At 37.2% G+C, this 15,032-nt stretch overlaps 1 protein-coding gene across 4 annotated transcripts in view; it reads right to left on the bottom strand.

Annotated features, from left to right (window-relative positions):
- Positions 1–15,032, bottom strand: part of LOC126181765 (poly(U)-binding-splicing factor half pint) — a 119,059-nt gene that overhangs the window by 78,420 nt on the left and 25,607 nt on the right. For 2 of the 4 annotated variants that reach the window (XM_049924799.1, XM_049924800.1), the window contains exons 3-4: positions 10,427–10,515; positions 8,806–8,874 (exon numbers count right to left, since the gene is read on the bottom strand). In XM_049924799.1, the coding sequence (XP_049780756.1) occupies positions 8,806–8,854 (49 nt within the window). In that variant the 5' untranslated portion in view covers positions 8,855–8,874; positions 10,427–10,515. The remainder of the gene's footprint in view (positions 1–8,805; positions 8,875–10,426; positions 10,516–15,032) is intronic. The other 2 variants (XM_049924797.1, XM_049924798.1) reach the window with 1 other exon arrangement.

The following is a 15,032-nucleotide window of genomic DNA, read 5'->3' as shown; positions in this document are numbered from 1 at the left end:
TATGGTTAAATTAATTTGGTGTACCTCCCTATTTCTTAAGTAAACCATCATAAGTGACATTTCTTTCTATGAAGGAATTTATTATATTTCATCAAACAATAAAGACACTGAAGGTTGTCATTATCCTACAACACATTTAAAAAAAAAAAAAAACAGATGCCCAACAGATTCAATTTAAGACTCTTGAAGAGATTTAGTTAATTTATGATAAAAGTGACTTAAAAAATACTTGTTTGACTGATGCATGAGAACTGCTCATCAGTCTGGGGTCCATCACTAGGTTAAATTAACAGAATTGATAGAGGATCCAGTAAAGAACAGTTGACAAAGCATGTGCACCCATGAATATGCACAAACAAACACATTAGGTGTTTTGGTACGCTGAATAAAAATAGATACAGAGGCAGGAAGACAGAGATCCCATGAAACAAGAAATCAGAAATTTTGATACGAGAATTTATTTAGGAATAGAGAGAGATACCGCAAGCAACAAATTCAGGACCTTAGAAAATCAACATTACACAGACAAGATGAAATGGGCCAATATACACCAAAGGCTCTTACGAAAACGAGCCATCATGTTGCAGGTACGACGGGAGCAAAGGGAAAGTAAGTTTAACAAGGCAGCCATTAAAGAGAAATGGAAAGTTTCAAGTAAACAATAATAAGAACATGATAAAATATTCTGAATTACACTATTTTGGAAACCAACTTTTGTTGAGTAGACTTTACATTTCATCAATTAAAGCGGCATATTGTGCAATAAATACAGAGAATAGTACAAATTTGAAGACTTTTTACATGTTTGCGTAGTTCACAAGAGGAATCAGAAACACAGACAGATTATAAAGAAAATAATGACACTGCATAGGCAGTCCCAAAACAAGATGTATAAAGTCATTTGAGGTATGATGAAACGTAATTTACTGATAGATGATTATTCAAAGTGAACGTGATATGAGAAGAACTGGCAAACCTGTTTACATAATACTTAAAGGAAGAATACTACCCAAAACAAGAACAGTGGTATAATTATTGTACTTCACAAGATGGAAAAAAATAACTTAGGCTTAAGCCCCTTACATGAAATGTACAATATATTAAATAAGGAGATATCAGCAGCAGTAGAGAGTGTTTTCAGAAAGGATACATGTTTATGCAATACAAGACTTAGGCAGATAAGGTTGCACTATTTGCCTCTAATGAAGATGAACTAAAAAAATGCAAGGAGCAACTTAACAGATCAAATCCAAAAGTAGGCCAGAAATCAATCAGAATTAGACTAAAATAACACATCAAAAATAAAATAATAGAAAGTACCAATGAAATCTTGGAATCCACAGATGAATTTTAGTTTTTACGGCACTTCAAACAACAGTCAGTTACAAGGGTAAAAATAGCCTGGACCGCTTTTCGTACACTAAACAGTTTTCAATACAGAGATTCCAGCATATGTGAAAAGTAACAATGGCACATGTTTGATACATAACTAAAAACAGGATTAAAAGCTGAGTAATGGAAATGAGATACTCAAGCACTAAATATTCCATAGTGGACTGCTTCCGTAGTTGAATGGTTAGCATTGCTGCTTTCAGTGCTGAAGGACCAGGGTTGGATTCCCAGTATCTCATGTGGTACCCAATATAGGCTGTCAACTCAGCCCTTGTGAGTACAAATGAGGAGCTGCTTGAATAAAGAAGCAGTGGCTTCATAAGGATTTGCCTATAGGCAACAACACTTGGAGGGATTGGCAATATGCTGATCACATGTCCCATGAACATAAATTGCTCCTCATACAGCCTTGTAGGCAGCAGTTGGCCAGTGGGAACCAGCCTAAGGACTAATCTATAAGTGTTGTTAACATTAAGCATTCAGGATACTCATTTCTGTATCATCTTCAGTCATTAAACAGTTGACTTCTGTTGTTATTAACTGATATGGTTCTGAGCTACTTGTAATTGGGTACAGAGTTTGATACTAGTCCCATTTGTTTATGCTGCCTGTTTTATCCTAGAAAATCTCCATTACCATTCCTAAAATAACAGCAACACAAAAGTATATAAAAATATTAGCCCACTTTTGATATTTAATGACTTTTTGAAGTCCTGTAAATCCAGAAGGAAATCCGAAATTTTGCAGTTTCAAACTAATAGCTGACCATACGTTGTTGCCATCTTCATGTTTTGTTAGTGGTGGGCATGAAACGGCATCCTGTGAAACATTACTATTTTGTTAAATTTTGCAGGTGGCGTAAGAACGGTTTCTTAAAAAACTACACTCATTCTCATAAATTAAGGATAATTGTAGAATGTGGTGCCACACATCGTGGCAATATACAAAACTGGCACTAATAGCATAGGCACATAAGGAACACACACGGCATAGCTTTTAAGTCACCAGTATTGGTGATAAGTTGAGAAAACTGCCCCGAAACACATGTGCTACAAAACGCCACTGTTTCCTGCGCATGTACACCGACAACAATTTGGGATATGATCACCATGCACAAACATACACAGGCTGCGCAATGGGTTGGCACACTCTGGATCAGGTGGTCGTGCAGCTGCTGTTGCCTTCTATTCTTGCACCGGTGCCTGTCGGACCTCCGAAGTGTCGTAAGGGTTTGAAGACTTACAACGATACGTCGACCGAGAGCATCCCAGACGTGTTCAATGGGGTTTAGGTCTGAAGAACAGGCAGGCCACTCCATTCACCTGATAGCTTCTGTTTCGAGGTACTCCACAATGGCAGCTCTGTGGGGCCATGTGTTATAATCCCACCCCTCACCGTCAAACCACAACCTCCATACAGGTCCCTTTCAAGGACATTAAGGGGTTGATATCTGGTTCCTGGTTCACACCAGATGAAAACCTGGCAAGAATCACTGTTCAGACTATAGCTGGACTCATCCGTGAACATAATCTGGGACTACTGTTCCAATGACCATGTACTGTGTTCTTGACACCAGTCTTTACAGGCTCTCCTGTGACCATGGGTCAGTGGAATGCACTTTGCACGTCTCTGGGCGAATAAACCATGTCTGTTCAGTCGTCTTGAGACAACTGTTCCAGTGGCTGCGGTAAGGTCCCGAGCAAGGCTACCTGCAGTACTCCCTGGCCGTCTGCGGGCACTGATGGTGAGATATTGGTCTTCTTGTAGTGGTGTACACTGTGGACGTCCTGTACTGTAGTGCCTGGACACGTTTCCTGTCTGCTGGAATCGTTGCCAAAATCTTGAGATCACACTGTGTGGCACACGGAGGGCCTGTGCTACGACCTGCTGTGTTTGACCAGCCTCCAGACGCCCTAGTATTCTACCCCTCATAACTTCATCAAAATGTGTTCTTTGAGCCATTTTCAACACACGGTCACTATTAGCACGTCTGAAAACATCTGCACACTTACTTGCTGCACCATACTCTGACAAGCACCAACACACCTCTGCGTATGTGGGCTGCTGCCAGCACCACTGTGCAACGACCACAGGTCAAATGCACCACGTGGTCATACCCTGAGGTGATTTAAACCCGCAAACCGCCCACCAGAGTGTTGTTTCACCATGTATCAGCATTATCCTTAATTTATGAGCATAAGTGTATATAAAGTGATACAAGAAGTTGCTACATGTGTAACTGCACAGTAGAAGCCTAGTTATTGACAGATTAGAGAAATTCATGCACTTTCAAATTTCTCTCTGATTATGGAGTTACTGGAGAGTTACACAGACAGCTGGAGTTATGAGGTTTTAATTGCCTACAATCGATATATATATTAGTACATTGGATTAAAAAAAAAAAAAAAGAAAAAAAAATCTGTCATGTCACATCTCAATGAGAAACTTTAAAACTTTCAGCACAGGGAAGGAGTATGCAGAGGAACTATGGCTCAAGTTTAAAAGAATAACTGACCATTCACTGAATAGATAACCAGCACAAAAGTTTGTTGGATGGATCCTCCATGGTCTACAGCTATTATAAATAAATTTCTAAAGAAACAGGGATTACTGCATAACAGGGGTAAAAGCACAGGGCTACAGATAGATAGATGCTGAATGAAACTCATCTGGCTGCCAAGAACAATGTCTGAAGCTTTTAAAGACTACTGTAGCAGAATACTGTCAAATTATCTTTTACAAAACCAAAAGGAAAATCTGGTTGTTTGTAAAGGCCGTTGGTGGCACCAAAGTTAAGTGTCCAGTCCCTAGCAAATGAGACAGGAACTGAAACTGAGGGTAGCAATGCACAAGCTGAAGTGCTTGACTTAATCTTCGAATGTTCCTTTACACAGGAAAACCAAGGAGAATATTTCCAATTTAATCCTCATAGCACTAAAGGTGAGTGAAATCAGTATTAGTGTCAGTGGTGTTGAGAAACAGCTGAAATCACTGACATTGAACAAAGTTCCTGGGCCCAATGGAATCCCTATCAGATTTTTTACTGACCTAGCTCCTCTTCTAACAATAATCTATAGCAGATGCTCCCCCCCTCTCAAAAAAAAAAAAAAAAAAAAAAAAAAAAAATAAATAAATAAATAAATAAATAAAACAACTGTGCCCAGTTCTTGGAAGAAAGCACAGGTCACACACTTCTACAAGGGTAGTAGAACTGATCCATGAAACTACCTCCCAATATCTTTGAAATCGATTCATTGTAGAATCTTACAACATATACCGAGCTCAAACATAATCTCTAACAGAACAATCTCCTCCATGCCACCCAGTATGGATTCCAAAAACATTAATCTTGTGGACTCCAACATATACTGAAAGATTTGGTTCAAGGCAGTCAGGTAGATGTAATATTTCTTCATTCCAAAAAAGTGTTTGATTCATTAATTACCACACCTACACTTCTTGTCAAAAGTACGATCGTATGGGGTCTCAAGTGAAATGTGTGACCGGATTGAGGACTTTTTGGTACGGAGGAAGCAGCATCTTATCTTAGAGATGGTGTGTCATCATCATCAGCTGTAGGAATAACTTCAGGTGTGCCCAAGGGAAGTGTGTTGGGGCCCTTGCTGTTCATGTTGTATATTAACGAGCTTGTAGACAATATTAAAAGTAACCTCAGACTTCTTGCAGATAATGCAGTTGTCTATACTGAAGTACTGTCTGAAAGAAGCTGCATAAATATTCAGTCAGATCTGGACAAGATTACGAAGTGGTGCAGAGGCTGGTAACTTGCTTTGAATGTTAAAATCTAAAACTGAGCACTCCCCACAAAAAATTATATCTCCTATGACTACAACATCATCGAGTCAGTATTGTAATAGGCCAACTCATGCAAATACCTGAGTGTAGGGATATGAAATGGAATGACCACATAGGCTCAGTCCTATGTAAAGCAGGTGGCAGACTGATTTATTGGTAGAATACTGGGGAACTGTAATCAGTTTACAAAAGGAGATTCCTCACGAATTATTTGTGTGACCAGTTCTAGAATATTGCACAAGTGTGTGGGAACTGTACCAAAAAGGATTGCTAGAGGATATTGAACTTATAAAGAGAATAGCAGCATGAATGATCACGCATTTGTCTAATCTGTGGGAGGATGTCGGAGATACTGAAAAAACTAAACTATCGTGAGAATCTGCAAAAAGTTTCAAGTAAAGGTTTTAAATGATGATTCAAGGATAGACGGAAACTTGTGCTGATTCATTTTGCCTTCCAGAATAGCAATAGCAACCCGGTTATGTCAAGAAAACATTCCCCAGGCCACAAAACTCCCTCCTCTGGCCTGGACCCTCCCAACAATTGTTGCTTGGTGTTCATTTTCAAATGTTTCAAGCCATAAACACCAAGAGCCATTTGTTCAATGTCGCATAAAATGTGATTCATATAAAAGGCCACCTGCCCACACTCTGTGGACATATAGTTGCAGTACTGGTATGCAAATTCCAGCCTCCATTGCCAATGGACGGCAGTCAGCATGGGGGTATGAATCACGCACCTGTGGAGGCCCATGCGCCACAATATTTGCTGAATGATCATTGAGACGATACTGTTGGCAGCCCCTTGGTTCATCTGAGCAGTCAGTTGTTCAACAGCTGCAAAACTATTTCCCTATACACTTCTCCATAATTGTTCTTCACCCATCATCTATGGTTTGTGGTACAGCACAGTTGCACTAACTCCAATTTTGTATAATGCCATTCTGCTGTGCAGAGTATACTTTAATAATAGCAGAATGTGAACAGTTTACAAACTTAGCAATTTTCGAAATGCTTCCACCATTCACCCAAAAGCCCTTTTGGATGTCAGATATATCCACAAGCCATTTATCAGAGGTTATTGCATGATGACATCCAACATTGGCAATGGTCACATTATTGTTTGTTTTGCTTTAGGGCGCATAAAACAACTGGGGCATACACGCCCAAGTGGAAACTATAGAACATGAACACAGAGAGGAGTTAAACGACTATACGTCAGTCCCAAGTCACATTATTGTGATTGGGCAATGTAACACAACTACTTGAAGCATAATTTTAATAATAATATTGTTGCTAAAAGGTGAAACAATGCAGCGTAATATAAACAACAGTAACAGGGTGTCTACGTGGACAAGAAAAAAAAATTCCCGGATTTTTCCCGGTTAAAAACACAATTTCTCCCGGATGAAATTACGTATAAAGCGGGTGAAAATACATCGGTGTTAAGTAACAGTATGCTTTCCCTCGGAGCTGTAAAACCTATCAGTCCTTTGAATCGTAAAGGTCTTATACCGGCGGAGGACGTACCAGCACTTTAGGAAACGAAATCCAGGAAAAACAATGCGTTTGGAAAGTTGTTTGATGCGAGACAATATGCACAAAGTTTATTTTCGTATTGCGAAAGTATATACACAAATTCCACAAATTGCAGCACGGTAGCTTCCGAAACTCTAAAATAGAGATTGCGTTGAGCGATGCACTTTTGTCAGTCAGCCATAGCTCATGTTACGTGATCTCGCTAGCGAATGACGGCAGTTATTCAGAGCACGAGGCCTACGAGAAAGACAGGCCGCGGCGCGTACGTTACGAAGGTAAGCCGAGCTCGCTCAGATCAGCAAAGTGCGTTTCTACACCAGTTAACTCGTAAGTAGATGTGTATGTACGAACGAGAATTGCATCGTCTATTGGCATCCACTGTTATTAGTTCTACAATGATAGGAAGTCCGTACGCCTACTAACAGGCTCTAATTTGGCAATTAAAATCGTGCCAAAATGATTATCAGTTGCGTAGAAAAGTCGAGGTGTTCTGGCATGAAGAGGCTTGTGACATTGCTCAGTAACACATTATGCACATTTTTTTGAAGTTCAATTACACTTTTTGCCATCGATTGCATAATTTTTTATCTATGAAAGAACAACATTAAGTATGAAAACTAACTTCAAGCTCGGTCTTTTTTTAGTGTGTGTTACACGTTAATTCATATCAAATACAAATGTGCTGGTAAAATTTTAAATAGTGGCATAAATGACTTATCTTCTGGACCCGACATTTATCAAATGGCTGATCCTCAAAGTGTTACATTTTGAATGAGAGTTACAACGCCCTGCGATTTAAGAAATTCACTGCACATTCTCACACGTAACATAAATCATCTTGCGTGGAAATTTACTTTGTAAGTAACGCATCTCAAGCCACTATTCATAATATTTTCTGGTGATCTGTTAGAAATGTAAAGAATTGTGACGTGACGCACATCGAATGCACATTAGTTGTTACGGACGTACTGCATAATCTTCGACCTAAAGCCTTTGACACTTTTCGGTGTCAGCAAACTGGTCTGTGCATTATGTGAATTACCAATTTCTATACAACTAAACTTTTATTTTGGTGTTATTCTCTGATTTATGTTTCATTGCTGCCGTATTATTCAGCAGTAGTGGACTAAAGTTCTTTGTCAGCGTATCAGATCTTACACGTCAAACCTACAAAACTTTAACTGAAATCTAAAACAATGAAAAATCCCGGAATTCTAAAAAATTCCCGGGTTTTTCCCGGATGAAAAAATTCCCGGTTTTTCCCCGGATCTCCCGGATGTCCCAGGTCGTATACACCCTGAGTAACTAACATATTACAATTATTTTAAGATATAAGAAAAAGAAAGCAAGACACGATGACATCAAAAAATTGCTAGCATTCAGCAAAGAAGAAATTTCAAGATAAAGAGTTTTTACACGAAGGTTAATCTTGTGCGCCCATCAGACATGTTGATGGATCACTCGATATAATTACACGTATTCACGATGAAGTCACTAGGCGCAGTGCGAAAGAATACATAGACTGATGCCATGTCACATTACTAAACACCTGCGGCAGGTTTAAGAGCTGCCACGGGCTGTCGGGTATCACTTGTCAACTAGCCGATGTTTAAAGCATTCTCTCTACCATGTCTACTAATGCTATGTGGTTTTCTCCTGGGCTGGGATTTGGACTTTGGAGTAACCTACTGACGATGTTTGGCTATCGCAAGTTATTTCCCTGTCTGCCTAATGTGGGACTCTTTGCTCACTATTTGACCAACCATTGTGTTTTCAGTGAACAAACCCCAAATGTGACAGTATATGGGTTCACCTAGGGCATAGTTCGTACCCGTGTGCTTCCAGTCAAATCTACAAACTGCGTTCTGCAGCACTGATGTGAGAGTTATTCAGCAAACATATAGAATAGTGTACTGATAATGAGGAATCCATCTCCAGAAGTTTTTTGTTCTGTGTATTTCCAGAAGAGTCAGGAACCATTATTTTCTGTGATGCAATTGCAAATACGTTGTGCTTAATGAAATTGTGTTGAAGCAGACTTACAACAGTTAGAACTTACCTGTTACCAGGGTCCCAGTTTGATTTATATTATAGACAAGTGCTGACATGAAGTCAGTGCCATCCTCTCCTATAACAAGACAGAGAACAGAATTACACATCAATCAATTAAGCAAAACGACAAGGTCCTATGTTAGCCACTAAATATGCCTAACACAGTATGCTAAGCCAGTAATTACAAAACTTGTCACTGTTATGGCAATTTGATATAATATCAAGCCCCATTTAAAAATGGAAATCTGAATCTTGTAAAATTTTTCAACACAATTTTTCTTCCCTTAGAAAGAAGATTTGTGATAGGAGAGTATCTCAATAAGAAGCAAAGCTTTTGATCTAATTCAACCCACACTTTTTTGTAAGAAACTGCACATTACTGACCATAAATATCTAAAAATTAACTTAACTTTATTTTCAGGTCTTTCTACATTTTGTGTGCGACAAAACATGCAATTAACAATTAAAATGGATTTTCTTTCAAAAATGGAACTGTTTTAAAATCTGTGATTCAAATGTAAATCTTTGCCTTCATAGGCAGTGCTCTAACAACTGAGCCAACTGAGCACACCCCAAGGTTGCACTCTAAAAGAAATATGTTTGGCAGACTGCAACTGATTTACACCACGAGGCATGCTCTAGTAACTTGGCTGGAGGTGTGTTGTCCACAAATGGCATAAATTAAAAGTCTGAATCTCAGTCAAGGACACAGATATAATTATCAAATAGTAACACTATTATGTAAGTAAGAGTTTCATTCTGGAAACAATCCCCAGGCTGACTAAGCCATTCTCCGCCAGATCGTCTCTTTCTCAATGATGCTATTCCACCAAAAAGTGCTGGAGACATCTCTTGAGATTCGGAAAGAGGTAATTCTTGACTGTAGGTTCCAGTCAATGTATGGGATATGCTCAGCTGGCTTAGTCAATAGATAGGTGCCTGCAAAAGGCATAGATCTAGGTTCCAGTCCTGATCTAGCGAAGAGTTTTAAAATGGCAGAAAATTCCAAATTTTGTTAAAATTGACTGATTTATATATTCTCACGAGCAAGGGTTAAATGTCTTCCATTCTCCCAAGCTTTCGCCTGTTGACACGAATGTGCACATGCAACTTCAGTCTTATTTATCATGATCTATTTCATGTTAGATCAGTACCTTTCTTTTTGAAATCTTAGAAGAGAAGAATAAAAGAAAGGCAACTTGCTTTTGTTTAAGTTATCAGGGTATGATATCACAAAAATATTTGAAGGGATTGCAAGTGAACTAGGAAGAAATTCAACAGCTGAAAATTCTACAGTGGTACAGCTTAAAACTGTAGCTTCAATAGCTAACACACATTCATTCAGCTTTAGATCTACTACAAACACAAAACAACATATAACTAATATTAACACAAGATAGCTGTACATGGTTTTGAGGAGTCTTGCATAATAATAATAAAAAAAATCTTATCAAAATCCTGACATAAAACGGCTACAGACATTGTTGACATAGTTATACAAATAAGTTAAAAAGAAATAGAGGCATTCTGTTATGAAATTATTTATGTTTTCATGAGAAAATTGAATGTCTGTTACGTCTGATGTCAGGAAAAAGTCATGGTGACTCAAGGTTTAAATTGACCTTTACCAAGGGGAATAGCAGGCGGCCAGTGTCATGTTGGCCCCTGACCGGATCACCACATCGCTGAAAACACCAGGGCTAGGCTAGGCGCAACTCTAACCATGGAACAACACAGAAAAAAGAGGAAAAAAATCAAGAAAACAGATGGACACTAGGCAACACCGAATGTTATCACTTCCCCAAGCTAGGAAACTTACAAATAGCAAAAACAATCATGAATACAGGCTCTTTCAATTACATAAGCTGATCCTGGAAGTATTACATTCTCATGAATATTGCATACCACTACAAAAATTGATCCAAATGACATACATGGTTTCCCCAACTCTTGCTAGTGTTCAGGTTGATACTGATCCTTTTCTACCATTCAATTATAAGTACATAAGCAGCCTATGATCACTCTTGTGTACTGTACAAAACACTTAAGATATTTTTGATGTAAACTGAAATTACAGCACCATAACACAACACTACATTTTCAGTATCACCAGACAATTTGATCTGAAAAATGTTCAGCCAAAATCTTTGATTGCTATTCCTACAGTAGCTTACAACAACAAGGAAATACTGGACTGTGTAAGGAATGATGGCACAATGATGTGAGGCTGGGAAAAACCAAAAACTGTTTTATCCTTAATCTCCAAAGACAAATATAGTTTCAACTATATGTTCCATGAAGAATTGAAAAGTAAAGTTTTTATCAAATACCAGTATTCATTTCTGATTTTTAACACACACAAAGTTAGGAAGAAGGATAAAGATGAAGTACTGAATTATTCAAAGTCAACAATATATTTCATAACAGTGTGTGAGAAAGAAGATTGTCTATTTTCATATGACAGTTGCATCAGCAGGTAATAAAGAAATCACAAGGAGCAAAGCATAAGTATTAGATACTCAAGTCGTCATGATTACAAAGGTATAAGGAATGCTTTAAAATGTTTTATCGTGATAAATAAAATGCATCAATGTTTATACTACGTATAACCATATGAAGTCAAGTAATGCTCTTCTTGATTTATGTTGGACAGATTTGAGGAAAGAATTTATAAGACAATCATTTTTAATATTTTAACACGAATGTCCATTTCCCAAAGAGAACACAGTCTGAAGATATTGCCAATTTTTTATGGTTTGTAATTCAGTTTTGATTTCTTTCATTATAGGAAAGAGATAATGAAAATACAATTGGGGAAGCCAGGTAAGCCATAAATACCTTAAACTACACATAATGCTTAACATACTCTGATATTTCTAGTACGTGTTTAGTAATTATACAGCAGACTGGTGTCTTGTAGCTGCAACAAAAACCCACAATTTCAGAATTTCATGGGACACATTATGGCACATTCAGTATGCCATTCTTTTAGTACTGTGCAATGACATTTACACAATAGATTTTATTACCAGAATGGTCCAATGAAATTCCTGGACTGTGACAACAAATCATTCATTCCAAATAGCAAACAATATGTTTATATAGTATGTTCTGTGCCATGTAAATATCATGAAGTAACCTTTTCTATTGGTGGTGGGACACCACTAATAATAATAATAAAAACCACATGCACGTGCACGCACGCACGCTTGCGCTCATGCACACACATCAATCAAAGCTGGCAAAATTAACAACCTGCAGTCAATTATGTGTGCATTAGAAACATTAATGACACTCAAAGTGTTATAGCTTGTGATCCAAGTCTACAACACAAAGACACAAACTGAACATCTTTTCACATTTTAAATACTTCAAGTTTTCATTTTATTCATTAAATAATGGTTTTGGGCAAATTTCTGACTATGCGAACAAAATGTCTCCTAGAAAATGAACTCCTTGTTACCAGTCACTTCACTTCAAAATTTCTGCTTTGCAGAACTAGTCATGACATTTCAAATAATTTACTCTTACTTTTGAGTGCATCAAATTTATGTTGTATATTTCACTATGGATATGTGCTTGCCTAAATCTCGATTTCAAGTAAATTTAATTACAGTTACAGTATATGTAACACACATTCGATGTTAAGTACTTAAATTCCCGCCCCCCTTTTTAAGGCATTATTATATCTGTAGTTCTTCCGGGAAATAAGATTGTCTAAAGACTAGTGCAAGCTGAAAATCTTATTCTTGTGTCTGTGAATAGATGACTTGTACAAATCATATGTGGCTACTGTGGACTTTGTAAATCTGTCACACGTGTAAGCAATAAAGTGTTCAATTACTCTAGCTTGTCCCTGGAAGCTTTCCCTAAATATAACAAGTAAAATTATTTGTGTTACGTTACAAACTGCTGCTAAGCACAATGAATGAGTGTCTGTCTAACAATATCATTTACTGCATATGATAAATCATATTAAAATGAATACTACATGGTGGTGTACCTCTCTTTTACTGCGGTCTTTTGCAGTGACACGCCACATTCACTTAGGGGTATTGTACCCTGTCACTAAAAAGATCCTAACACTACATTGGGTTATTACTTGGCACTGATATTAGAAAGCATAGCATTTACATAATGTATAAATAAGAGCATAATTAAAATTATTTATACAGCCCCCCTCCACCCCCCTTTTTTCTCTCGCCCCAATTTTGCTTATTATGTACAAGTTTTTGTGACCAAAACCTAAGCTGTGAATTGTCTTCTGTATATGGTATTTATTGAAATGAATCAGTACTTTCAAAGAAATTTAATCCCCAATAATTTATTTTAAAAAATGGATCAAAGTTGAGAATTCTGCACAAAACCATGTGCAGACAGACAGTGCCAAGTACAATAAGATAATGCACAACATAGTCCTATCAAAGTAATTAATTATGATCAACACAAAAGAAGGCACAAATGAAGTTCTACAAGTGTAACACATTTCATTTGTTTTTGATGAAGCTTGAGAGCATCAAATGAAATTGTGCACTTTGAACTGATAATGTTATCTTGCGTATAGGAGAAATATGAAAGTGTGGGAAAGATATGTAGTGGGGGAGACACTGTGTACTTTAATTGGAATGATCTTTCACTACACTTTTTTTTCTTTTTCTGTACTTGGACTTAAGCATCCAAAACAATATTAAGACCACATGCAGGACTGCAGGCTGAAGTACTGCTACTTTTGGCTACTTGTCTATTTCAAGTATATGCTCATGGCAGTAGATATATTAATATTCACAAAAATAAAATGAAAAATCAAATGCTGAATGCCAGGAGAGCTAAGAATTCACAGATGAGCGAAGCTTGTAGTTGCCTGGACCGTGTACCCCTAACCCCTTTACCTGTGTCACAATCTGGAAACATAAAAAAATTACGAATTGTCTTCAGTTAGCGATCACTGTTTTAATACCTAATTTACAAAATTATAATCTATTTTTAAATATGTCTATGTATCTAATAATAAATCCGTCCACTTAATGCATACAGCAAAAGCATTTGTAGCCATTATTCTGTACTCAATATGTAAACTGTCTATCTACTACTTATGGGATTTTTATTATCATTATTAGTTATTCTACATAACATACACTTGTGGAAGTGTCGTCCCTGCTGTATCCTCAAGTAAAATAAAGTAGTGATAGGCATAGTGCGCTTTAAAGACAATGTTGTTCATCTGTATAGCAGTGACAAGTGCAGAGTTAGGAAATCTAATATGTAACATCGAAGATTACTATGAATTCTGAGCTTGCATATATAACAGTGAGCAAACTATGTTAAAACATGGACTAAAATTAAAGTTACAATGGACATGGATAATGATTGTAAGAGCTTGTAAGAACTCTTAAGCACAAATACTTCCTAGAAAGTTTAATTAAAGTTCAGTTCATTAAGATATAATCAATGTAAAAATGCATTGATTCACTACAAATTTCAGTGAAGTATCCTTTACTTTAGATTGCTTAAAGACATTTACCAGGATGCAAAAACTAAAAAGCACAAACATGTCAGATACGAAAAGTTTTTTCTGTAATCACTGCTTAAGAACACTATTTAAAACATACTGATGTCTAGTGCAAAAGGGGAAGTAAACCAGTCCACATAATTTCATTGCTTGTGGCAGCCGATTATCAGTTAAGAGTAGAACAGGTGTAGCTCAGACACTGCGACCAGAATGGAAAGTAATGAACCTGAATTTATTAGCAATAGTACCCAATTCTCGAATTAATACTTTTTTATAAAATTGTCCAACAGAAAGTAATTCTGAAAAGATCTGTCTTTCTTCCTGCACAGTGTATTATCCCAAAAAAATATACTGGGAGCATATGCTGGTTAGAGCATGGATGTTGAAGACTTTTTTTTGGTCAAAGAGTTTGTTAGGACATAAAGGAAACAGAAGAAACAACCAACATATGTCAGTTTTCTTTCAAACAATATGTGAACTGAATGCCAAAAGCAGAAACAGTAACACAATTTGGAGCATGCCCTAGAGTTCAGTCTTCAACATGCCTCATATCCACAGTTGCATACAGCAAGAAATTACAATTCTGTACACAGCTTGTTAGGTGATAACAAACATGGAGTATGGGATTTTATAATGTATGCAAAGGAACATGTCAGAACTGAGTAAGATTATCATAAAGCCACCCTATCTGCTCCAAAAAATTGCGGAACATGTGTGTTTAGAAG

Source organism: Schistocerca cancellata, chromosome 1, assembly GCF_023864275.1.
Source record: "Schistocerca cancellata isolate TAMUIC-IGC-003103 chromosome 1, iqSchCanc2.1, whole genome shotgun sequence".
NCBI classification, from domain to species: domain Eukaryota; kingdom Metazoa; phylum Arthropoda; class Insecta; order Orthoptera; family Acrididae; genus Schistocerca; species Schistocerca cancellata.
This window is presented reverse-complemented; position numbering and strand designations above follow the sequence as displayed.